Here is a 25200-nt window from a genome sequence, read left to right on the forward strand (position 1 = left end):
TTGATAGCAGTTTTTAACAAGATATTAAAAATGAGTCTTTCTAAAAAGGAAGATTGAGAAATGATTTAAGCTTCAAGATTTTCACAGCGTTTATAATAGAAATCCACCGTCATCTGTTCCTGAGGAATCAAAGGATCTCCACAAAAGCGGGTATGACACTGTGCCCGGTTAGTTGTTAGAGCTCAGATTCACAGGAAGCCAAATTATTCATGCTGCCTGACAGAAAGCATCCCCCTAAGAGAAGTAGGGCAGGAAACTCCCACAGTAATACTCACAATGGGGCAGGCAGCCTGCTAACCTCGGTCTCCAGCATGTGATGAGCCGGACCAGTGTGAGTCTCTTAGGTGGGTGGGGGAAGGGGCCTCCCTGCTAATAATATACCAATGCCCAGAGTCAGATGAGCTAAACCAGAGCTCTCTCAGTAGACATGTGTGAGAGTGATATGTGTGTGTGTTTATGGACAGGGTACTGGGAGTATACAGAGGAGCCCAGTGACTGCTTGAGATTGGCTCCTGGCTGTGGAAAGAGCATTTAGCTTTTTTAGGGGTTGTTTGACACCAATATCCCCTCCTCCTCCTTGGAGCAGCTGAAGCCAAGAAAGGCTCTGTCGCTCTTGCTCCTATACATCTCTTTCCTGGTTCAACTGGGCTCCAACAGTGCCAGCAGCCAACATGGCCGTCCCTGTTTGGCTGACGTTGAATGAGAACCGGTGTTTGTTTCCACTGAGAAAGTTTTGACCTGCTTAAAGAGCTATTGCTATGGAAACGTAATGAGGAGATAATTGAATGGAGCCTCTTTTCCTCCCATCTCCCCCCTCTGTCTTTCCCCCATTCTCAAGCTGATGCCAGTAAGGTCAGGGCTCTTGCAGCCCTGCCTTCCCTTTGGGCTCATGCAAATTTGATAAGAATACTAAAGGCCCATTTTCTTCCCTGTGCCAAATTCTGTTGAGATAAATTATCCCATATTCACCCTGTAACAGTTATAGTGGCAGGCAGTTTTCACACCAATTATGGAGCTGGGTCCTGCATCAGGCATACAGATAATCAAATGGCCTTCCAAAGGAGCATGCAAATGTTTTTTAGATTGCTTCATTCATAGCTTTGCAACTGAGCAGCATTTTCTTGTACAAAAGCCCTTCGTGAACTATTCATTGTGCACATGCAGTAAATTCTGGAGAGAGGTAGAAAAAAGGAGGGTTTTCAGATCCATTTGTAGGATAACTCAAGTCCATTTAAAAATGTAAACAATGTTAAAACAAAACAAAACAAAAATGCTTGCATAGCATTTAAAAGGGCACACAAAACCCCCTATTGACTAAGTCTTACTTTTTGGCTTCTGGATTAGGTTTAACATCTTAAATGACCTTTAGAATGCCCACAATCATGAAAGCCAAATTTGCTTACATTTCCACCCCTTCTCCCTTATGGCAATAGATCCATAGCATTTTAGATACAAAGGGTCTTGTTATCCCTTAATAGGAGTTAAAGGATTGGATCTATATTTGTATCGGTGTAAGGAACTCCCCAGATAAGCAAACTCCATTTACCAAAGCAAGTGGGGACTTTACAATTTGTGGTCTTAAAAAAATTGCTTGAAGGGACTGAGAGGTTAAGTGATTTGTCCAGCATCACACAATCAGTATGTGTCAGAAATAGAATTTGAACTCAGAACCTTTGAGGATATCTCACTATTTATGTGATATGCTGTAGTATCTTATAAAATCTTTAGTGAGCACATAGGGAAAAATCAACACCACTGCCAACAACAACAACAACAACTGTGATTACCTGCAATGAAGACTGAAATGAATAAAGACTTAGGCTAAGATCATCAGGGCTAAAGCAAAAAGACTTTTAAAAAAAAAATTTCTGAAGCTTTGGTTGTTCCTTTATACAAGAAACAGCCAGATTCTATGATCTGGTCTCCATTGCCATCATACTCTGAAACAGTTTTCTCCACAGTCACCAATGACCTATTAATTTCAAAATCCAATAAGCTTTTTCACTTCTTACTCTTTGACCTTTCTGAAATATAAATGATCACCACACCTTCTTGTTAACTCTCCTCTTCCATGATACCACCTTCTCTTGGTTTTCCTGTTTAACTATGTCTTCTTTGTCTCCTTGGTTCATCCTTCTCTTTCTTTCCCCCCAAATATGAGTGTTCCCCAATGCACTCTTCTCTGTCCTCTTTTTCTTTTTTACATTCATTCCCATTGCTAGCTCATATGCCCTGATGGCTTCAATTTTCATCTATATGCTAGTGATGCCCAAATTATATATCTAAGCTGATCTCTCCCGATTTCCAACCTGTCTGCTGAATATCTCCATGTGGTTGTCCCATTGGTGCCTAAAATTCAACATTTTCAAAGGTGATCTTGTCATCTTCCTCCTAAAGCTTCTTCCCCTTGGAGAGCTAGGTGGTGCAGTGGATAAAACACCTGCCCTGAATTCAGGAGGACCTGAGTTAAAATATGGGCTCAGGTACTTGACACTTACTAGTTGTGTGACCCTGGGCAAGTCACTTAACCCTCATTGCCCCGCCCAAAACCAACCAAACAAACAAACAAACAAAAACCCAAAACTTCTTCCCCTTCTCCCAACTTCCTTATTTCCAATGAAGGCATGATTTCCCAAATCTTCCTATAATTAAATAGCTATTATGATAGCAACATCTACTACAGTATTCTTCTTCTGGTGACATACTGGCACCTGATGGTACCATGAGTTGTCAAAGGCCATGCCAGTAGAACACAAACTCTGTCAGGTACTATCAAAGTAATTAGGCTCTGGGTGCAAATGGAGCATCATCTGAAGACTTGCTTAGCTAGGTTAGAAGAGACTTATCCTCAGGTTGGCTGCAAGGTCATGAATTTTCCAGCCACATCAATTCTCAAAATCCATTTCCCAAGTTATAGGAGATTGGGATTTACATCAGCAGAAGGAACAACCATACTGAAAAAATACCACATGCTTTAAGTATTGAAAAAGAAACCATTGGTCATGTTAAAGATAATACTTCTTGTTTCTACTTCTTAGACCTATAAAGAAACCCATGATATCCCAAGTGAAGACAGCTACAACCCACAGTTAGGAAATGGGAAAGCCACTGGGATAGGTTTGGAAACTTTGTAAGATGACTACAGTAGACCATAAATTTGATTTTCCCCACCCTGTCTGGGTCTACACCCACATATCTCTCCAGCTGTGTGTTCATGCAGTCCTTAGAGATGTAGTCCTAATGAAGCTATGTATCGGAGCACAGGAAAATCAAGGGGTCTGTGCAGAGAAGTAATGTCATTTGGCTGCCTTTCAGACACGCAGCTCTTAAACTTCTGCCAAGTGTCACTGCATCATTAACTTTCAGTACAAGTTATCAGGCTATGAATGGAAGAACACAAATCACTTTCAATGCCCTATTTGTGAAAGAGTTTCAGATTCAACGAATGTTAGAGCAACACAGTTGGCATATCAAATTTGTGGTCCATTCAGTGATCCCATAGAATCAGCCCACCATATGTCCAGAAATTGAACCATCTTTTTTACTGACCATCATGAGAAGTTTGCAAGTCCAAAGGTGTCTACTAGCATGTGATAGGGGAGTCATCATTTTTCTTCTTTGAAACATTCCTGGGGCAGCTAGATAGCACAGTGGTAAAGCACTGGCCCTGGATTCAGGAGTACCTGAGTTCAAATCCGGCCTCAGACACTTGACACTTACTAGCTGTGTGACCCTGGGCAAGTCACTTAACCCTCATTGCCCTACAAAAAAAAAAAAAAGAAAGAAACATTCCTAGTTATTTCAGCTTCTACTTCTAGTCTCTTTGGGACACCAAAAAGATCTTTACCATCTCCAATAAGCAACAAACAAAAGAAAATGAGGTTAAAGTATAGCAGAGAAGATAGATAGAAATAGTTGACATGTATATGGATAGGAACTGGACCTATGATTTAATAGGTTTGAAGAACTATTGGTGGAGGTATCACCCCTGACTAGTACAGGTCAGCACCTTCTCTGCAACTTAGAGTCAGAGAGTTATCTTGAGCTTTTCAGTCATTTCAGTCATCCCTGACTCTTCATGACCCCATTTGGGTTTTGGTGGGTTTTTTTTTTTTGACAAAGATACTTGAATGGTTTGACATTTCCTTCTCCACCTCATTTTATAGATGAGGAAACTGAGGTAAACAGAATTATGTGACTTACCCAGGGTCACACAGCTAGTAAGTGTCTGAAGCCAGATTTGAAAACAGGAAGATGAGTCTTCCTGACTCCAGGCCTGGTACCCTATCCACTGTGCCACCTACTTGCCCTTGAGCACTTTGTTAAATGATTTTCTCAGGGTCATACCACCAATATGTATCAAATTAGGGGTAACATATATTTAGCAGACGGAATCCTTCAAAGGTAGCACAAAATCTAAGAATAGCATCCTAGAATAAGCCCCTCTAGCAAGCTGGACAAGTCCTCTGTGAAGAACTATGAAAGAAAATGGACAAGAATGGAATAGTTTGAGGAAAAACTACACTGACTGTGATCTACACCAGTGAAGAGAGTGACTCCATCAGTGAATTCACAGACCTACAGAATCTTAGCATTGAAAGATACCTAAGCAACCAACCCATACCTGAATGAGAATCCCCTATACATTTACCCTCCAAGTTGCCATTCTAGTCTTTGCTTAACAATGTCTAGGGAAAAGGAAACCCATTTCCTCCTTAGGTAGTCCATTTGATTTTGTAATAGTTCTAATTATTAGAAATTTTAATTGATATCAAACCTCAACTTGCTTCTTTGCACTTTCTATCCATTGATCTTAGTTTCTGCTCTCTAGGGCCAGGAAGAACAAGTCCAGTCCCTATCTCATGTAACAACCCTTTAAATGTTTGAAGGCAGTTGTCAACTTTCCATCTACCCTTCCCCCAGTCAAGTCTTCTCCAGCTTAAACATCTCCACAAACTATCCCTATATGACATAATTTTAGGGTCCTTTACCATCCTGGGCACCCCCCTCTAGAACTTTTCTTGCTGACCAATGCCCGTCCTAAAATGTGGCACTTGGAACTGAGTGCAACATTACAGATGTGTGTCACTGTTAAAAATTAAATTTGCCTTTTCAGATTGTAACTTATATTTCTTGGCATTTGAGAATGTGAGGAATACCTAAAATGATTTAATTGTGGTCCTAATATGACCAGGACTAATCACTTCAACATTTCCTAGTCCTATGTTATTTGTTTGTTTGTTCATTCATTCATTCATTCATTCATTCATTCATTCATTCATTCATTCATTCATTCATTCATTTGCGGGGCAATGAGGGTTAAGTGACTTGCCCAGGGTCACACAGCTAGTAAGTGTCAAGTGTCTGAAGTCAGATTTGAACTCAGGTCCTCCTGAATCCAGGGCCGTTGCTCTATCCACTGTACCACCTAGCTGTCCCACTATGTTATATTATTATTATTTTTTTTAAAGACAGGTTTAAAAATGCTTTAGAGACACAGTTGAAAATGGTCACCTTTGATTTTAAGGATCTTCTTGCCACTTCATAGGTGTATTTTTGTATATACATATATCTGTAATGTACATATATATACACATACTTGTTTAAGTGCATATTCATGTTGTAGGAAGATATTTGTCTCGAAATTGGTATTCTTTAAAATAAATTTTATTGATATCTTTTGTTTTTTATCAACTAAATTTCTCCCATCATCCCTCTACTTCCCAGAGAGCTATCCTTACAACAAAGAAAATTTTTTAAAGAAAAAAAGGAATAAGAGAAAAATAAATCAGCAAAGCCATCAATGTGTTGAAAGAAATCTGGCAATATATGCAGTAATTCCTATGCATGGACACTCTCACCTCTGCAAAGGAGTAGAGGGGGGTGTCTTCCTTTATTTGTTTTTTAGGGCCGTGCTTGTTCTTTGTAATTTTCTGATATTCACTTCTGATTATTTTGTGGTTGTTCTTTCCACTTACATTATTGTAATCAGTGTGTGTGTGTGTGTGTGTGTGTGTGTGTGTGTGTGTATGTGTTTTTCCCCCCGCTTTGGCTCTAACTACTTCATTCTGCATCAGTTCATGTAAGTCTTTTTATTCTGCTCCACATTCATCATACCTGTTATTTCTTAAAGTACAATAATATTCATCTACTACAATTGCATCGCCATTCCCCTAAATCAATAGGAATTTACTTTGTTTTAAATCTGTTTTAGATTGGATTGTTATCTAATCTATCTACTCTGTTCTCTAAATCTGAGAACCCTGGTACTGAGTGGCTTATGGATCATTACTGATGGGCAGGTGCAGTCCATTTTTTTGTTTGTTTTTGTGGGGCAATGGGGGTTAAATGACTTGCCCAGGGTCACATAGCTAGTAAGTACCAAGTGTATGACGCTGGATTTGAACTCAGGTATTCCTGAATTCAGGGTCAGCGCTTTATCCACTGTACTACCTAGCTGCCACCCCCCATTTTTTTTAATGAAGTGTAGCATCCATATCAAAATGCTCATCATTCAGAAGTAGCTCTTAGAGATAAGACCTGGAATTCACTATAAAAATGGTCAAAGAATATGAACAAAGAATTCTTAAAAGAATTGCAAAGTATCAACTGTCATATGAAATAATGCTCCAAATCACTAATAATAAGATAAATACAAATCAAAATAAACATGAGGTTTTACCTCCCAACTTACAAATTGATAAAGATGACAAATATGACAATCAGTTTTGGCGTAGTCATGGGAAAATAGATAATGACGTATTTTTAGTCAAGCTGTGAAATAGCAAAACAATTTTGGAATGTTATGCAAATGAAGTAAGTAAAATGTTACTACTCTTTGACTCAGAGAGTCCATTACTAGATTTATACCCCAATAGTGCCATTAATAGAAGAACGTGTCCATATACACCCAAATATTTATAGCAACACTTTTTATGATAGTAAAGAATTGAAAACAAAACAGATGGCCATGAGTTGGGGAATGACAGAACAAATTGGAGTACATGGATATAATGGAATATTACTGTGGTACAAAAAGTGATGAATGTGCTGAATCCAGAGAAGCACTGAAAGGTCTACATAAACTGATGTAGAGTGAAGTAAGCACAGACAAATAAACAATAGAGACAATGACTACAACAATGTAAATGGAAAGAACTATCAAACACCCCAAATTCAAAAACCAGCATGACAAAATTTAAAAGATGAAGAATGACCCAAATGAAGATATGTAAAGGACATGCAATTTGCCCCTTTGTGGAGGTGGGAAGTTCACATGTCTATTGCACATATTTTTGGACTTTTTCAGCATATTAATTGATTGTGCTGATTTTTTTCCTTTTTTTTTCTTGAAAAAACTATAACTTTTTTATGAAATAATTTTCTGGAAGGAAAGAGGGAGGAATGTGGTGTTAAATTATGATGATGTGAAAAAAAGACATCAATAAAAAGTTATTTTTAATAAAAAGAAGACCTCAGTTTGAGTCTTGCCTTTGACACATGCTAGTTGCATGGCCATTGGCAAACCACTTGACCTCTCAGTGCTTGAGACATGATTAAAGATTATCAGCACTGGGGGAGGTTTTATGCTCTCTGAGCATGTTTTACCTGAGTTTCCCACCCAAATGAAATCAAAGTCCAGATCAAGCAAGGGAGGGAGCAAAGGGGAGAGGGAGAGACAGACAGTTATCAGCATGAAATTACAACTTAACCATCAAACACACAACACTGTGCTGGACAAAGTTAGAGTAAGGTCCTTGTCCTCCAGGAACAAGATGAATAATGATAGGAACAAATGCCTGTAAAGATAAAATAGGCAGCAGTACAGTGAGAAGAACAGTATGTTGTTAAAAATAAATTAGATTAAAAAATAGTTACACAGTATACAGACTTCACTGTCTTTTATAAGCATTTTTATGGAAAGGATATATGGGGATTAGGAATTGAAGGAATCTCTAGGTTATTTGTAGTTGATTACAGGAATTTTGTGAAGAAAAACAAAAATTTGAGTAAATCCAGAGAATTGGGCAATTTCATGAATTTGGGTATGACCTGAAAGATGGCATGGAATCAATCAAGAGGAACTGATTAAGTTCTTATTCTGTGACAGTTCTTATACTGTATCAAGTGCTGGAAATACTAATAGAAAGGTGAGATCATTCTGGCCCTCAAGAAGTTTACATTTTAATAGTATTCCACTAGTCAAGAAAGAGAAAATCATGCAAAATGAATGAAAAGTGGTTTTGCTTTAGTGTAGTGGTCATGTGGGTATATGAAGGAGAAAAGGGATATGCATTTGCTTGGGCAGATATGCAGTGAAGGATTTAATTTTTTATCAAAGTTTTAAAAGTTTATTGACACTTTTAAAATTTTATATTGTAAAAATCTGTCACTATTCCAACCACGAACCAATGAAAAATAGATAAGTAAAACCAACCAGAGAAGTGACTAACAGTGTATGCAACATTCTGTACTTGTCATCCCTCACTTCTCTGTTGAAAGGAGGGAAGGTACATTTCTTTATCTCTTCTCTAGTATCAAGTTGTCAGTGAAAAACAGTGCAATTGAGTATGGTTCTTAAGTACCTTGGTTACCCACTTTTAAAAAGCAAGCAGAGAATCTGAATAATTTTTTTACTCATAAAAATAACTATTTTTAAAAATACATGAACACACAAAAAAATGGGCAGTGAAGTAAGATCATGAGAAACTACTTTTACCATGATGAAGATACTTGCCATCAAAAGCCAATCTTTTATCAATAAGAGATGACCCTTTTTTTTTTAAAGTACAAATATTCTCCTGGGGATGATATATGTTTATAAGTAATCGAAGATTGTGTTCTCAAAAGAATAAAAAAAAAGCTGGTACTCAAAAGGACAATGGAAAGATACAGGGTGAATGTAAATTGTTGAGTCATTTTTCAGTTGTGTAAAATTCTGTGACCTCATTGGGGTTTTCTTGGCAAAGATACCAGAGTGGTTTACTATTTCCTTCTCCAGCTTATTTTACAGATGAGGAAACTGAGAGTTAAGTGACTTGCCCAGGGTCACACAGCTAGTAAGTGTCTGAGGCCAGATTTGAACTCAGAAGGATAAGTCTTTGACTCCAGGCTCAGCACTGCCCATTATGTCACCTACTTGCCAAATGTAAGTGGGTTGTACCATACTGTCAGACAGTTTTGCACGTAAGACACCATATAAACAAAACATGTTTAGCTAAAACAGGACTGGGTTGGTCATGAATGAAAAACAGTAAATGACTGACCAAAGACTTACAGTAGTATCCATGAAACCAGCCAGTCATCTGGGTAGGTCATGTAGGACAGGGATTCTACCCCTTTGGCAGTCTGCTGAGAACTCTGGTCCTATTTCCAGAATATTGTTTTTAATGCATAACATAAACATATGTAGGATTTCAAAGGAAACCAATTATATTGAAATACTCATCATTTTTTAAAAAATTGCATCCCAGCTTAAGAACCCTTGATTGAGACAATATTTGAGCAAGTCATAACTAAGTGTGAAATGGAAGAAGCTATGGATGAGTTATGAACTGATTTAGGGGAGGAGATAACCACAGTACCATGAAATAACAGTTCCATTAAAGTATTTATGATAAACACCTTCATTAACAAAAGGGTAGAACTCCTTGGGAAACATTTCAGTTCTCTTTCAGTGTACTTATGAGCCAAATAAATATAAAATTCTGCTCGATGAAAGAGGGAACAGTGCAGAACATGTCTTCCTGGTAGAAACTGAATGGTTTCTCATAAAACAAAATATTGTCAATTGCAGTCCATTTCCTTACTGATTTTCATTATGTCTGGAGAAAGATGGGTTTTATTTTGTAGAAGGAGCACACAACTTAGCTGGGGAAACTTGGATTCTAAAGAATAACAAAATGACATTTTAATAATGTATCAAACTATAATTCTGCAACACTAATAACAGTATACTCTATAGGCTTCAAGTAAAATGGATTATTTTTTTCACAACATATAAATTCTCTTAAAAAAAGCACAGAATCTGAGTGAAAGTAGGCAAACTTATAATTATTTGGCATGGAATCCAAAAGGTAGGAAGGCAAAAGAACACTTGTAGTTTAACTCAATTGAAGAGTCAACTCTTCAGCTTTTATCAAATCTTTTCCACAGGATTATAGAAGAGGATGACAGATCTTTCTGGCTGCTAAGATCCTGTTTTCACACTCTGTGGAGGTTCTGTGGCTTGCAGAAATAAAGTAATTTGGGGTGAAAGAAGGAAGAGACAACAGGAAATAAACAAATGGGGAAGTTAATGTAGTTGAGAACTAACAATTTCAAAACACTTTGTGTTTTCCAGTAACAGAGAATCTTTTCTTTAACTTTTAAATTACTTCAATACTTTAAAAGCTTGTAATTTTTTCATGTTGCCTGTTGCTTCTCTCTACCGACATGGGCTTAGACAGTTGATATGACTAAGAAATTGATTATCTTGTGGCAAACCTATTGATGAGCTAACCTAGAGGCAGTTGGTAGCTTGGTGGTTAGAGTGCTGAACTTAGAGACAGACCAAAGTTCAAACTTTGCCTCAGACGCTATCTGTGTGACACTGAGACAGTAGTCACGGAACCTTTCTCAGCCTTTTAAGTTAATTTTTTTCAATTAAAAATTATATTCTCTCCCTTCTTTCCCTCTCCCAGAAAAAGAAAAGAAAAAAACAAACATACCTAATCAAGCAAAATAAGTTTCTTTATTGTCCACGTCCAAAAATTGTATGTGTCGCCTTTTTACCCTGAGTCCATCACCTTTCTCTGAAATGAGTCACCTGCTAGAAGGAAGGAAGAAAGAAAAGAAGGAAGGATTTATGAAGGGCTTGCTATATGCAAAGCACTGTGCACCTAGAAAAGTGAGACAACCCATTCTTCTTTGGGAGCTCACGTTCAAATTGGGGAGACAACAGATGCAAGGCATTCCTTACCTGTAAACTGTTCATGATAATAGCAGAGAATAATAGCATCTACCTCCTAGGATTGTTGGGGGGATAGAATGAGATCATGAATGTAAAGTGCTTTGTAAACCTTAACGTGCTATGTTAATTGTGGTGGTTGTTGTTAACCTCTTCAAATTTAGCTAGGCTGGTCTTGATAACAAAAAGCATGGAGTCCATCATGTGGCCCAGACTCGAAACCTTTCTACCAGGACTTGACCTATCAGATCTTGTGTTTTCTTCAAGCACGGACTTTGAAAAGTATCAAAGTACATCTTCTTTTTCTATCATATGTTTCTTTGATGACATTCTTTTTTCTACTTTTTCTATACAATGACTTGTTCATACTGTGCTTTAGCCAACTTATACACATTGTCTACCAAGCCTTTTATTTTTATTTTATTTTTTTGAGGCAATTGGGGTTAAGTGACTTGCTCAGGGTTACACAGCTAGTAAGTGTCAAGTGTCTGAGGCCAAATTTGAACTCAGGTGCTCCTGACTCTAAGGCCGGTGCTTTATCCACTACACCACCTAGCTGCCCCTACCAAGCTTTTTTAAACATTTAATTTATTCTGAATTTAATGACCACCAAAAAAGTACATTTCCATATGCAAAGTATAACAGAAAAGAGTATTATATAAAAAATGAATCTTTATTATGTATAGCTTTTTAAAAAAATTATTTTGGTGAGGCAATTGGGGTTAAGTGACTTGCCCAGGGTCACACAGCTAGTAAGTGTTAAGTGTCTGAGGCCGGATTTGAACTCAGGTCCTCCTGGATCCAGGCTCGGTGCTTTATCTACTGTACCACATAGCTGCCCCCAGCTTTTTTAAAAAGTATATAATTCTACATTAATTTTAAAACTTTCTTGTACTTAGTCTTTTTATATATTTTTATATACATATATATGGAAAATGGAAGCTTCAGATGAAATAATAATACTTGCTATATTAAAACTAAAATCAGTTTTAGACTTAACCTTGCTTTTTTAAAAAAAGAGATCCTCTTGACCAAAGTCTTCACTTAAAAAACCCCACAGTATAGATATATTTTGGTGGGGATTTTTTTGATCACTTTCATTTCCCATTTTATCATTCTTCTTCCTTTTCCAAGAGAGCCATTTCTTGTAATAACAACAAAAAGGGGAAAACAAAATAACTCAATAAAATTAACCAACATATATAGTCCCCTCCACCTGCCTCTGCAGTGTTACATTTCCACAAACCAACCTCTGTAAAGAAGGGAAGGAGGGACATTCTCTTCATTTTTCTTCAGGTCAATCAATGGGTATTAGAAACATGGCCTCCAGTTCTAATTGTTATTGTACATTTTCATTTGTAGCATTGTGTAATCATTGTGAATGTTGTTTCCCTGTTTCTTCTTATTTTTCTTTGTATTTGTTCATGTAAGTATTCTCCTGCCTCCCTGTAGACTGTTCATAATCCTCCTAACTCCTTATTATATAAAGACACTGAGGGGGCAGCTAGATGGTGCAGTAGATAAAGCACCAGCCCTGGATTCAGGAGGACCTGAGTTCAAATCTGGCCTCAGACACCTGACACTTACTAGCTGTGTGACCCTGAGCAAGTCACTTAACCCTCATTGTCCCGCAAATAACTAACTAAATGAATGAATGAATGAATGAATGGATTGATGCAGAGGTGAAATAAATTGTGGAAATAAAAGTGTTTCAGAAAGATTTAATCCTTCTGCCCCCAGCCATCTAACAGAGGGTCTTACCCATTGCAGGCTTTCAAAAAGGATCTCTGGGACTCACTCATGAACCAAAAGGCAAAGTGAGAACAGCATAGAGATTAGAAGAACATGAAGACATTTAGATGTAGGGGAAGGGAGCAAGCATTTATTAAGGGCCTACTATGTCCTTGTTACTCTTAAGTGCTTTACAAATATCTCATTTGATCCTTGGAACAACCCTGGGAGGTTGTTATAAATTATGTTTTGCAGTTGAGGAAACTGAGACAGAAATTAAGTGACTTGCCCAAGGTCACATACCTAGAAAGGGTCTTGGGCCAAATTTGAACTCGAGACTTCTTGACTCCAGATTTGATATCCTTTCGATTGTTCCACCTAGCCCTGTGAGGGGTTAAGGGGTTGACTAGGTGACCTTTGGATATACTTTTAGGCCCTCTGCTCCTGTGAGGGTTTTCTTTGTTTGATGATAGATTAAGTTTGAAGGGAAAAAAAAAAAACAAAGCTAATACCATGTACAATTTAAGATAATTATCGAACTCCAATGAGAGGCAGGATAGTTGAGTGCAGGGGTTCTTGACTTTTTTTGTCTCATGGGCTCCTTTAGCCATCTGGTGAAGTCAGTGGGCCTCTTCTCAGAGTTGTGGTGTTTTGTTTTGTTTTTTTAATAAATGAAGGAAATACTTAATTTTAGTTAAAGAAAATTAAAATAAAGATGAGGTTTTTTTTTCCATCTAAGTTCATGGATCTCCTGACATCTGTCCACTGATCCTTTGAAAATACAAATATCCGGCCTTAATGTAAGGAAGATTTGGGTTCAAACCTTGTCTCTGACATATGCTGGCTGTGTGACCATGGGCAAGTCATTTAATCTATCAGCGCCTTATGAACTTTTCTAAGACTGTAAAATGAGTTGCCCATATGCTTAAGTGGAGGAAGTTTCCACACTAGGAGTTCCTTATACTGGCAGAATCACAGATCTGGAACCACCTGCTGCCTCCAAAATGAATTCTATGAAACCGATCTTAATATAATTGTAGGCAGGGTGCTTCCAAATGACTATAGCAAGTTAGAAAGGGGATACTTTCTTTTGGTTGAATTTTGGTTGCAGTTGTTATTGTACAGATTTCATTGGTTGCCAATGTCCTTCCAAAAATGTGGCACCCAGACATGAATGGATGGATCCAAATGTAGTCTGCTAAGAGCAGAAGTATCATCCATCTTCTTTTGGAGACTTCCTTTGCTCATACTAAAGGCTTCCCCTGGGGAGCAAACAGCTATTGATCCATAACTCTCAGGAAAGTATTAGATTGTCCTGAAGCTTATGGTTCGGTTGTTTAACTGAGAGATTATAATTATCCAAGAAATACTGTTCATGGCTGCTTGTACAATAGGGTCCTACTAGCCTAGCTTCTAACTATTAACACCTTTAATCTTGGTAGTCACAGTCTTTCCACCTTCTCCTTCTCTTTCTCTCTCTCTCTCTCTCTCTGACTTTTCTCCTCACCTTTGTCCTTTTCATTAATTTTAATCATATTTCACCCCTATAAAAATTTAATCAGGGAGGCTCTGAACAGCATGATCTGCCTCAGGCTACAGGGCTTCATAAGTATTGTGTAAATCTAGGAACTACTGCTCCTTAAGTGAATCTGTAATCTAAGTCAGAAATTATTTGTTAATTTCTGTTCAGTGTACTTTATTAAAGAAAGGGCTAATCTGTATAAAGTGCTTCAACAATTTTCGAGGGAGATTTTAAAAGATTTTTTAAAAATACATCTGGGGGGGCAGCTAGGTGGCACAGTGGATAAAGCACCAGCCTTGGATTCAGAAGAACCTGAGTTCAAATCTGACCTCAGACACTTGACACTTAGTAGCTGTGTGACCCTGGGCAAGTCACTTAACCCTCATTGCCCTGCAAAAACAAAACAAAACAAAAGTATATCTGAAAGTGGACACAAGGAACAGTGTGACACAGTGGATAAATAAGCTGGCTTAGGAATAAGGAAGACCTGGGTTTCATGCCCCCTTTCTCCAACATATTGTTTGTGACCCTGGGCAAATCACTTAACATTTCTCCATCTTTGGCAAATGACTGAGATCAGGGATCAGGTTGGGGCTCTTCATTGTTAGAGGGAGTTTTCTCATCTGGAGGAAAAGACATGCCAAAGAAAATCTAGGCATGGTTAAAAAAAAAAAAAGTGGAAACAGCATGATATAGTGGAAGACGCCCAAGACTTGCAATTAAGTGTCCTGGATCCTAGTCTCATCCCTTCAATTTGTGTGACCTTGGGCAAGTCAGGGTCATTTCTATGAACCTCAATTTCTTGATATCTAAAAACAGTGATTGAACTAATTGATCTCTAAGGTCCCTTCCAGTTCTAAAATTCTATGACTATCATAGTACTGATGACTATGGTAATTAAAATCATTTGCTTATGGACAATTTTGTTAATGATAAATTTTTATCTAGATTTTCGGGGATATTTTATTTTTATTGATCCATTTTGTTTTTATATCACATCCATTCCTGATTACCCACTTTCTCTCTCCTAGTGTGTTATCTCTTATTACAATGATTTCTTTTTAAAACTAAAAAAAAAAAAACCCAACAATTTGAGAAAAATAGCCAACAGATGGACTTTGACAATCCAGCATGTTCATTTTCCCATACCTCTAGTTTTCTACCTTTATAATAAATGAGGGGTCTATCCATAGATTTTAAGTTAAATCCTTGGCATATAATAGGCAGTCAATAAAGACTTATTGAATTGCTTTTAAAACATTTAACAGTAGGTCAATTATTCCTTCCCAGCTACTGAAAATTCAACCTTTATAATAATACTGTTACTTACTTTTTATATTCCATTGAAGCAGTAAGGACAAAATGTACTGTGAAAACCTGGCTCCAGGGCACATTGTTCCATGTCCTGGATGAGAACATGGCATTTGGCAGAAGGGAAGATGCACAGTTAGGTGGTCAGTTCGCTTCCCATGAACCTGTGCTTCAAAGCATTAACTTTGGTCCACCTGGGGATCGGTCAATGGCCCCTTCCACCTGGTACAGTCCAAATCTAGGATTTGGTCACATCAGTTGATTATCTGTTCATGCCAGATTAAATTTCTAATCAGTCTCAACAAGGAAATCTATGGCATTTCACATGACTGCTGTGCCAGCTTCTGTTTGCCTGGACAATTTACAGAATCAAAATTAAACTTCATACTGTGTCATTTCCCCCTTTGCAAATTGATGAGAGGGGTTTTCCTTGCTTATAAAATATTGGCTTATATAATTGCTTGGCTAGCATATAGACTGTGAACTAGACAGAAAAGGGAAATAGTTGCTACTTCCCCCACCACCACCACCACCCCAGTTTTTCTAAAATGAATAAAGGAACTCTAGTGTCCTCTGCTGATCAACTCGGGAAATGCAGGTGATATTACCCAAGTGCCTGAATCCCTTCTCCTATTAGAATTTAAAAGCAGGACTAATTAATAGAAAGGGATAAACATCAGTATGTGTGAAAACTTATCTAAAATAGGTAAGGTAACTGAAAGTTTGAAGGTCAGTATTGTACCTGAGTTGTAGTTTCCTTAGGATAATAATAGTGATGAGATGCTCATTTAAACTCTTAAATGTTTTCTTTGGCTTGAAGACGGACCATAAGGAGCTAGGAAAACTACTACCACCTAGACAATGCAAATGAAGGATAATGAGAATGTATAAATATCGACTTTCAAGAATAAGCTATCAATAATTATATATTGTCTTTAAGTATCATCATTATAGCACATTGTTTGAGCCAGCCTCACCATGTACTCTTTTAGAAAAGAAAGTCTTCTTTTAGAAAGAGCAAAGTATTTTAAAAATTTGGTTATGATAAAAATATCCATGTAAGTCAGTAGTTAAAGACAGCTTTGGTACAAAGTTGCTTTAGTAATCCTATCAGGCTATAGGAAAGTTCTAGACTGTAAGAAAATAAATTTGGAATCTTTGTTTTTTGTGGACAGCTATGAAAAGCTTGTGTTGTCCAACTGGGTTGAACATGGCCAATAAAAATAAACTGACTTGACACATTTTATGATAACCTTTGAGAAGTCCTAACACAGTCAATGGAGGGGGAAAATATTTTTACTGGGATAATATCTGGAAAAGCTGCTTCCCAGCAACCTCCTGATACCAGCAATTACTTTTTTAAATGTTAAGGTCATTTTGTTTTGCTTTAGTAGATCCCAAATCACTTAGGGCTGGAAAATAATATTAATTGTATTCTTAAAAAAATAAAATTCTATTTTGAGTGTGAACTTAAAGATCAAACATTTAATGTATAACTAATAATAATGGCTATAATTATAGTTTTAGTCTTAGAAAGTGCTTTACATGTTATGTTATTTGATCCTCACAGCAGTCATGAGGTGCTATCATCGTCATCATTATTACTATTATTATTATTATCATCCCCATTTTGCAGATGAGGAAACTGATGCTTTTTGAGATGGTGGCTTTCCTAGGATTCCAAAGTTAGTAAGTATTTGAGGCAGGATTAAAAATGAGGCTCTTCTAATTTCAAGGTATATACTCTGTCCCTCGGCTTCCTTCAAAAAAGAACAAGAAATTTAGAGTGTAGGAATTTATTTCACTATGTTGTGTACATCTTAAATTATAAAAAGGATAAACAAGTTGTTTCCAAATCCAGTTATCCCAGAATGCTCACGTTTTAATTATTCCTTTAGTGGGTCCATTCCTAGCTCATTCTCTTTCCCCTAGTTGATCATGGTTATCTCTCAAATTTTTATTCAGACATTCTGCTCTCTTTCCCACCATTCCTCAAAGAAATGCTATCTGCTGTTATGCTTTGAGTGGAGTACCATCTGACTTTCAGGGAGTGCATTCACGAATAGTGCCCAGCACTCAGCCAAGAGTCAGTTGAGCCCATCAAAGCAGGGTGTCAATTTGCTTTATATGGTTAAGAGCTGAAAGTCCTTTGTCTTCCTGGACACTTTGGCTTTGGGGACTTAAAAAGGCATCAGACTCATCACATGGTAGGATCACAGGTTCAGCGGTTTTAGAGCTGGAAGGTAACTTGAAAGGATGTCAAGTCTAATCCCTTCACTTTGTAATGAGGGAACTGGGACACAGAGAGGATAAGTGACCTGCCCAGAGTCATACAGCTATTATATGAGGCAGTGTTTAAACCCAGCTGTCCATTTGACCACACTCTCTTTCATAGTTTTCACCATTTTTTTCTTAATTTTCTTTCTTTCGTATACCCTGACACCTTCAAATTCGACCTTCTCCATAACAGTTGATGAACTTTATCATCATCAGGCATAACCCCCCCCATAAAGCCTTTGGATTTACATTAAATATCTCTCTCTCTCTCTTTCTGTCCTGTCCCTCCACCGCCTTGTCCCTTTCAGTGGTTACTGGAAGGCTAGTGTTCTTGTGCTGTGGGTTCCTTCTTATCCTGTGTGATGAAAGACCTTGTGTTCAGTCGACCTTTATCCCTCTTTTTTTAGGCATAATCAAATTTTCCCTCTCCTTTGTTTTGCTACCCTTTCACATGTCTCTGTAGTTCTATAGAAATTGTTGAATAATCCCACTGATCCTTTACATACCGGTTATAGTTTTCTATTATTTGCATTCATGTATATTTCCATTTGTATTTGACTTCTTTCTAATAGGCAGGTTGTTTTTTCAGGCTAAAAACTATGTTTTTTACAGCTTCTTATTCAAAAATCTTAGAACTGGAAGGGGTTCTTGAGATCATCTAGCCTAACTACCTTCTTTATTTAAAAAAAAAATTTTGTTTTAAATCCAGCAAACATTTTTCCACATTTTATCACTTCTCTTTTATTTTTTTTTTGTTTTTTGGGGGGGAGGGGTGTTATTTTTTGCAGAGCAATGAGGGTTAAGTGACTTGCCCAGGGTCACACAGCTAGTAAGTGTGTCAAATGTCTGAGGCCAGATTTGAACTCAGGTCCTCCTGAATCCAGAGCTGGTGCTTTATTTACTGTGCCACCTAGCTGCCCCTTCTCTTTTATTTTTAAATATATTTTATTTTTTCACCAATTATATGTTAAAATAATTTTAAATATTTTTTGAAGCTTTGTATTCCCACTTATATTGAATTACCTCCCTCTCTTCCTTCCCCCCTCCCTGAGACAGTAAGCAATCAGATATAGGTTATACATGTGCAATCATGTAAAATATTTTTATATTAGTCATTTTGAACAAGAAGACTCGATTAAAATTAAAAGAAAGTGAAAAATAGCATGCTTCAGTCTGTAGCCAAACAATATCATTTCTTTCTCTAGAGGCAGATAGTTTGCTTCATCATTAATTCATTGCCAATCACTTTCTTTAATATTGCACCTTGTGCCCAGTGGGCACTCAATGAACATTGACTGACCATGGAAACACTGTGCAATCATTGGTAATGATTTTCATGACTTTGAAAAGGGTAAAGATGATGGGGCAAACTAACCAATGTGACTTTTCACTTCTCGCGATGGGTAAGGATCCCTGTTAATCAACCTGTTTTCTTTTTGTGTGTGTTCTAGGCTTCCTCTTCACAAATCAAATTCAGAAGACGGCTCTATAGGTCAGTATCACTTGCTTGCTTTGATTCTGGCTATTGGTATTTGCTTTGCACATGGTCTGTTTGGGCAACTTCCATTGCAGTTGTTGCTTTGCTTTAAAATATTAGAATGTTGCATGTTATGTCCTTTAACCTTTAAGAAGAGCCCTGAATATTCACAGACCCTCCCGCTAAACTACCTCCAGTTTCACTCACCTAGTCTGGTGGGGAGGGAGGAAGGGAGAAGATGAGTTGCAACCTAAAAAAGGGTCTTCTATTTAGACAACTGTTTTGCCCTTTCTAGCAGAGGGGCGGGCTGGTAAGGGTGCGCCACTGTCTGTTTCCTGCATGTTATGTGTCATTGCCAGTCTAGCCTCTGTGAAAAAAAGCAAGGCTGTAATCTCTGGGTTTGTGGAGCATTTGTATTGCACTGATTGCAGAGGCACTGGGACATAAGATCAGAAATCTTCCCCCTTGCTGCTTTGGTCATGGCATGTAACTGCAGCATCCAAGTGGCATTTTTCCCCCTACGATGAGTAATAGGCTGCTTCAAACCCACTCTCTTACCACCCATATTTTCCCTTTTCTATTTTCTATTAGTAATACCTAGAATGGATTACTGGCTTCTTCTCATCTGTTAAAAATGGCATGTTTGGATAGGGCGTTTAAAAAAAAAAACTATTCTAAAGTCACAAATTTTAATGCAAAACTTGTAGAACAGGACCAGGGTTCTGGGGAATCCCATTTTGAGATGGTTTGATCCCCCTAGGACATCATTCTCTTTGTATCACAGTAACCAGCCTATTGGCCATCCTCCAGCTAGTGGTTATGTGTTCCAAATAGATTGAGAGCATGCCCTGTTTGTGGTACAGATGAGAACAAGTTCCTTGAACCTACTCAGACCCAGGCTTCAAGAACCAGTCTAAGATCTCACATGAGGGTCAGGAACACAGACCAGTAAAAACAATTGGTCTTCTTAGTTGGTCCATAAAATGTGTGCCATTTTTTTCCTACTTACTTAACAGCAAGGAGTCAATGACAGTAATTAGAGACTTCATCATTGGAGTCATGCATTCAGATCAACTATAAGAGAGAGGAAAAAAAAAGAGAAAGAAAACAAAATTAGCCTCCTTCTTCTCTCTTCCTTCCTCCCTTTTCCCTCTTCCCTCCTTCCTCCTCCCTCCTTTTTCCTCCCTCCTCCCTTCTCCCCATCTCCCTCCCCTGCTCCCTCCCCTCTTCCCTTTCCTTCCTTCTTTCCCCCTCTCTTTTCCCTCTTCTTTCCCTCCCTCTCTTCCCCCCTCTCTTCTCTTTTCACCCTTTCCTGTCCTTTCTTCCTTTCTCCCCTTCTTCCTCCTTTCTTTTCTCCCTCCCTCCTTCCATCCCTCCTTCCTTTCCTCCTTCCTTTCCTCCTTCCTTCCTTCCTTCCTTCCTTCCTTCCTTCCTTCCTTCCTTCCTTCCTTCCTTCCTTCCTTCCGGGTTTAATCTAAATAACTGTGGCCAAGTTCAAAAGGGGAAAAATATAGCACAGTCAAGACCTGGTTAGACATGCTATCTAAACAAATTTTTAGGTAGATGGAAAAGACTATTCATGTGAACAAATATAATGTCTCTTCATATACTAGTTTAACTCTCTGGACTTTATCTTATTTCCAGACAAGTTTAATTTCCTTTAAACTTTTGTGTATTCACTTACCAGTGTTTTTTCATTTCAAAATTACAGGGGGAAATCAATATTCTTCTCCTTTTTTTAATCAAAGTAATTTTTGCAAGTTTTTAATTGTAATGAAGCTATTTTTCATTTTCATTTTCATGTACCTATGGCTTGTATCTTTTTTTATCCTTTTAGGAAAAGGGGATTGGAAAAAGAAAAATAAATATTTCTGGCAGAACTTCCGCAAGAACCAGAAAGGAATAATGAGGCAGACTTCCAAAGGTACTATTGCATAAGTAGTTTTTTTTCTTCCTCTCTCAGACATTGAGAGATTTATTCCATAAGTTAAAATGGATGTTATGAATTGTATTGCTCATTACCTGCACCCAGAAAAATAAGTTAAAACTCTACTTCATTTACTATTATTGCTCTAAGACTTGGGCTCTGTATAACTGGAATAAAATGGGATAAAAAGGGTCAAAATTCTTAATATTTCAGAGGATATTAATTCAAACACTGTGCTGAGGATCTTATAAATATTATCTCATTTGATCCTCCCAACAACATGGGGGAGGTAAGTGTTATTAGGCTGTTATTTTTTGGGGGGGGAACGGGGCAATGAGGGTTAAGTGACTTACCCAGGGTCACACAGCTAGTAAGTGTCAAGTGTCTAAGGTAGGATTTGAACTTAATTCCTCCTGAATCCAGGGCTAGTGCTTTGTCCACTATGCCACCTAGCTGCCCCCCCATAAGTGTTATTGTTATTCCCATTTTACTGTCAAGAGAACTGAGTCAAACAGAGATTAAGCAATTTGCCCATGGTCACAAAGCTAGTAAGTATCTCAGGCCAGACTGAAGCCCAGGTTGATTCCAGGCCAGCATCCTATTTACCACATCACCCTAAACTGCTTCAAGAGAGGAGTAGTGAGTTATCCAAAGTCCCATAAGATTGTAAGAGGAAAAACTAAAACTTGAATCCAGTTCCTTGGACTCTAGATGCAATCTTCTTTCCAGGAAGTAAACTGCTTCCTCCTGTTGATTTAGATATTAGATGCTTTCCCAGCATTGGCTTACCGTAGAAGACAATCAGCTATTTTCCTGATGGTTCATGAGACCACCTGCACTTTTGACATTTTCCTGGGAAAGGGAATAACTTATAGCCTGTTGCCTCTGGGAACTGTCTAAATACCTTACACCATGGGGATTTTCCCAGCCTGCCTTGTAAAGGCAGCCCCACCTCCATTCTTTGTTTTATCTTGTCATTCCCATAGTAAATACTCCATTTTGGCTTTGTTGTGTTATGCCTTGCTAGCACTACATGAAACTACTTTTCAAAATCCAGCACAGCTGACTTGTGGGCAGCTCTGGTTAAAGTCAAATGAAAATTTGAGCCTCATACTGTTTATGTGCCCACAGTTTTCACTTTCAGGTAGGAACCATGGAGCCTTGGGTACACCAATCTGCTCAGAGCACTTTTTCGATAATAAAATGAAGGGGAGTGGGAAAGCACACACCAACAGCATGGCTTTGTGGACCAGCACACCTGCATTACTTTGTTTTGTTTTTGTTTTTGTTTTTTTTTTGGGGGGAGCAATGAGGGTTAAGTGACTTGCCCAGGGTCACACAGCTAGTGTCAAGTGTCTGAGGCTGGATTTGAACTCAGGTCCTCCTGAATCCAGGGGGTGCTTTATCCACTGCGCCACCTAGCTGCCCAACACCTGTATTTACTGACTGTGTTTGGCATGGTATATTTTTGAGGTTGGCTTATGTTTGTAGGAGTCATTCTTATTCCAGACTTGGAGGAAGGCTTGAACCATCAAGCCTTCTCTTTGAAGCACCTGCCTAGAATTATTCAAGAGTAAAAAATCAATCTCAGATCTGACCACCCCATTATAGATAAATAGTAAAAACTTACCAGACCACATAGATTAAAAACAACCACCACTACCACAAAGCCAGCCCAGGTCCTTGTCTCTTTTTAGCCCCACCCCCTCCCCAATAAAGTGAGTAGTAAAATAAACATCAATTCTTCACCATTCCCTCTCTGTGTTTAAGTAGATGGGGAACAGAGTACTTGGGCCATAGCTGTGTACTGATTGAGAGCAAAATGGAAATGACAAAGGAAGACATAGGGGGAGTTGGCTGGAATTTTTCCCTACAAGTCTAAAACCAAACTCTTTCAGATTACCTCTCTGCAGCAAGGGCAGGCCATAGCTGAGAATCTTAATGACATAAGAAGTCAGTAAAGGGGGCAGCTAGATGGCGCAGTGGATAGAGAACCGGCCCTGGATTCAGGAGTTCCTGAGTTCAAATCCGGCCTCAGACACTTGACACTTACTGGCTGTGTGACCCTGGGCAAGTCACTTAACCCCCATTGCCCCGCAAAAAATAAATAAATAAATATTAAAAAAAAAAAAGTCAGTAAAGGATGTATGCGAAAGACAGGACATGGAGAGAAAGATGTGTGAGTACAATGCACACTTATTCCCAGTGTGTTTGTCAAAGCCAAGCACACTTTAACAGATGGATCCTTTCCCACAATTCTAACTAAAGATACAGCCCTTGCTAACATGGTTCAAATATATTAAAGATGACAGGAATCTGTTTGTAACGTAGGAAAGCTCTTTAAAAGTAACCTAATGAGGGGATTTGTTTTCAGCTGCAATTCTGGCTGCTTTCAATGCTGAGTTGGAAGCACCTAGCCTGTTATAATTCAGAACATTGTTTGTAATAATAATGCCATTGGGGGCAGCTAGGTGGCGCAGTGGATTCAGGAGTACCTGAGTTCAAATCCGGCCTCACACTTGGCACTTACTAGCTGTGTGACCCTGGGCAAGTCACTTAACCCCCATTGCCCTGCAAAAAAACCCAAACAAACAAAAAATAATGCCATTTATGTTTATATACTTATCAGTGTGTTGGGTTGTACATACATGTATGGCATTATCGTGGTAAAACTACAGCTGCTAATTGTGTGTGTGTGTGTGTGTACGTGTACGTACGTGTACGTGTACGTACGTGTACGTGTACGTACGTGTACGTGTACGTACGTGTACGTGTACGTACGTGTACGTGTACGTACGTGTACGTGTACATTCTGGGGGTGGTGGGCAAGTGAGGCTTATCTAGTAACTGGCACATAGTAGGTGCCTGATTTATATTAATTGAATGGTATGGGGGAAACTCCTGGTAAGGAAGCTCCCTCTACCAATGAAAATCAGTAACTGTTCTGTAACTTAGTTTTAGGGATTGCCTAAGGTCACACTGCCAGTGTTTATTGCAAGCAGCTTTGGAATCCAGGGGTAGCTCTCTAGCCACTGTACTGTGAGCCTTTCATATTGTGTATACACACACTGTGAGCCTTTCATATCATATAAATATCACATGAATATATAAAAATAAATATACAATAAATTTATATATCATACCTAAATATATATATATATTTGTATGTTATGTACTTATATATCATACATAAAAATATGTAAAATTTATATATGGTGTATAAATAGAAATTTATTTCATAAACATTCATTTAAATAAATAAACTATATAAAAGACTCAATGTATATGTACATATACACGCACATATTCAACATATATTCATACATATATGAATTATGTGTGTATATGTATATTTATATGCATATATACATATATGCATCCTTATATTGTCGACAATAATTGACATTAATATGTCGCTTTATAGTGGGGCTTGGATGTGGCCCCAAGTGCTCAGGTACCAGAATAAAATGTAATTGAAAAACATTCAGCAAAATAAAAATATGATACAACACAGATAATGCTAATTTGTTGTTTTCTAAGTCAAAATGTGGCCTGAAGGAATCTATCTCTATTTGAGCGTGACATCAATCATTGCTTTAGAAAATATAAAACACATCACCTGCAACTTCTCTTTTGAGGCTCACAATAATCCTGTGAAGTAGACATTATAGGTGTTATTATCTCCATTTAAAAGATGGTGGAACAGAGGTTCAGAGAGGCTAAGTGACTTTCCCATTAATAGAGCACTATTAAGTATTGGAAGCAGGATTTGAAGCAAAATCTTGTGATCTCCTATCTAGTACCCTAGACATTACACTGTACTGAGTTTGTGTGTGTTTATGTTTGCAAACATCTAAATTGTTATAAAAACAGACCTTTTGGTGAATGAAAAAATGGATCATCTGTATGATTTCCCTTATTTTCCTTTATCCCATGAAGAAGCTATATTTAATGAATAAAATAACTCATTAGCCTCATTTGATGGTTACAAGGTTTTATTTTTGTTC

At 37.9% G+C, this 25200-nt stretch overlaps 1 protein-coding gene across 4 annotated transcripts in view; it reads left to right on the forward strand.

The window, feature by feature from the left end:
• SASH1 (SAM and SH3 domain containing 1) overlaps positions 1-25200 on the forward strand; it is a 236753-nt gene that overhangs the window by 126842 nt on the left and 84711 nt on the right. For all 4 annotated transcript variants that reach the window (XM_044000447.1, XM_044000450.1, XM_044000448.1 and 1 more), the window contains 2 exons: positions 19241-19281; positions 21104-21190. In XM_044000447.1, coding sequence (XP_043856382.1) covers positions 19241-19281; positions 21104-21190 — 128 coding nt within the window. The remainder of the gene's footprint in view (positions 1-19240; positions 19282-21103; positions 21191-25200) is intronic.

The sequence above is a fragment of the Dromiciops gliroides genome, chromosome 4, assembly GCF_019393635.1.
Source record: "Dromiciops gliroides isolate mDroGli1 chromosome 4, mDroGli1.pri, whole genome shotgun sequence".
Taxonomy (NCBI): domain Eukaryota; kingdom Metazoa; phylum Chordata; class Mammalia; order Microbiotheria; family Microbiotheriidae; genus Dromiciops; species Dromiciops gliroides.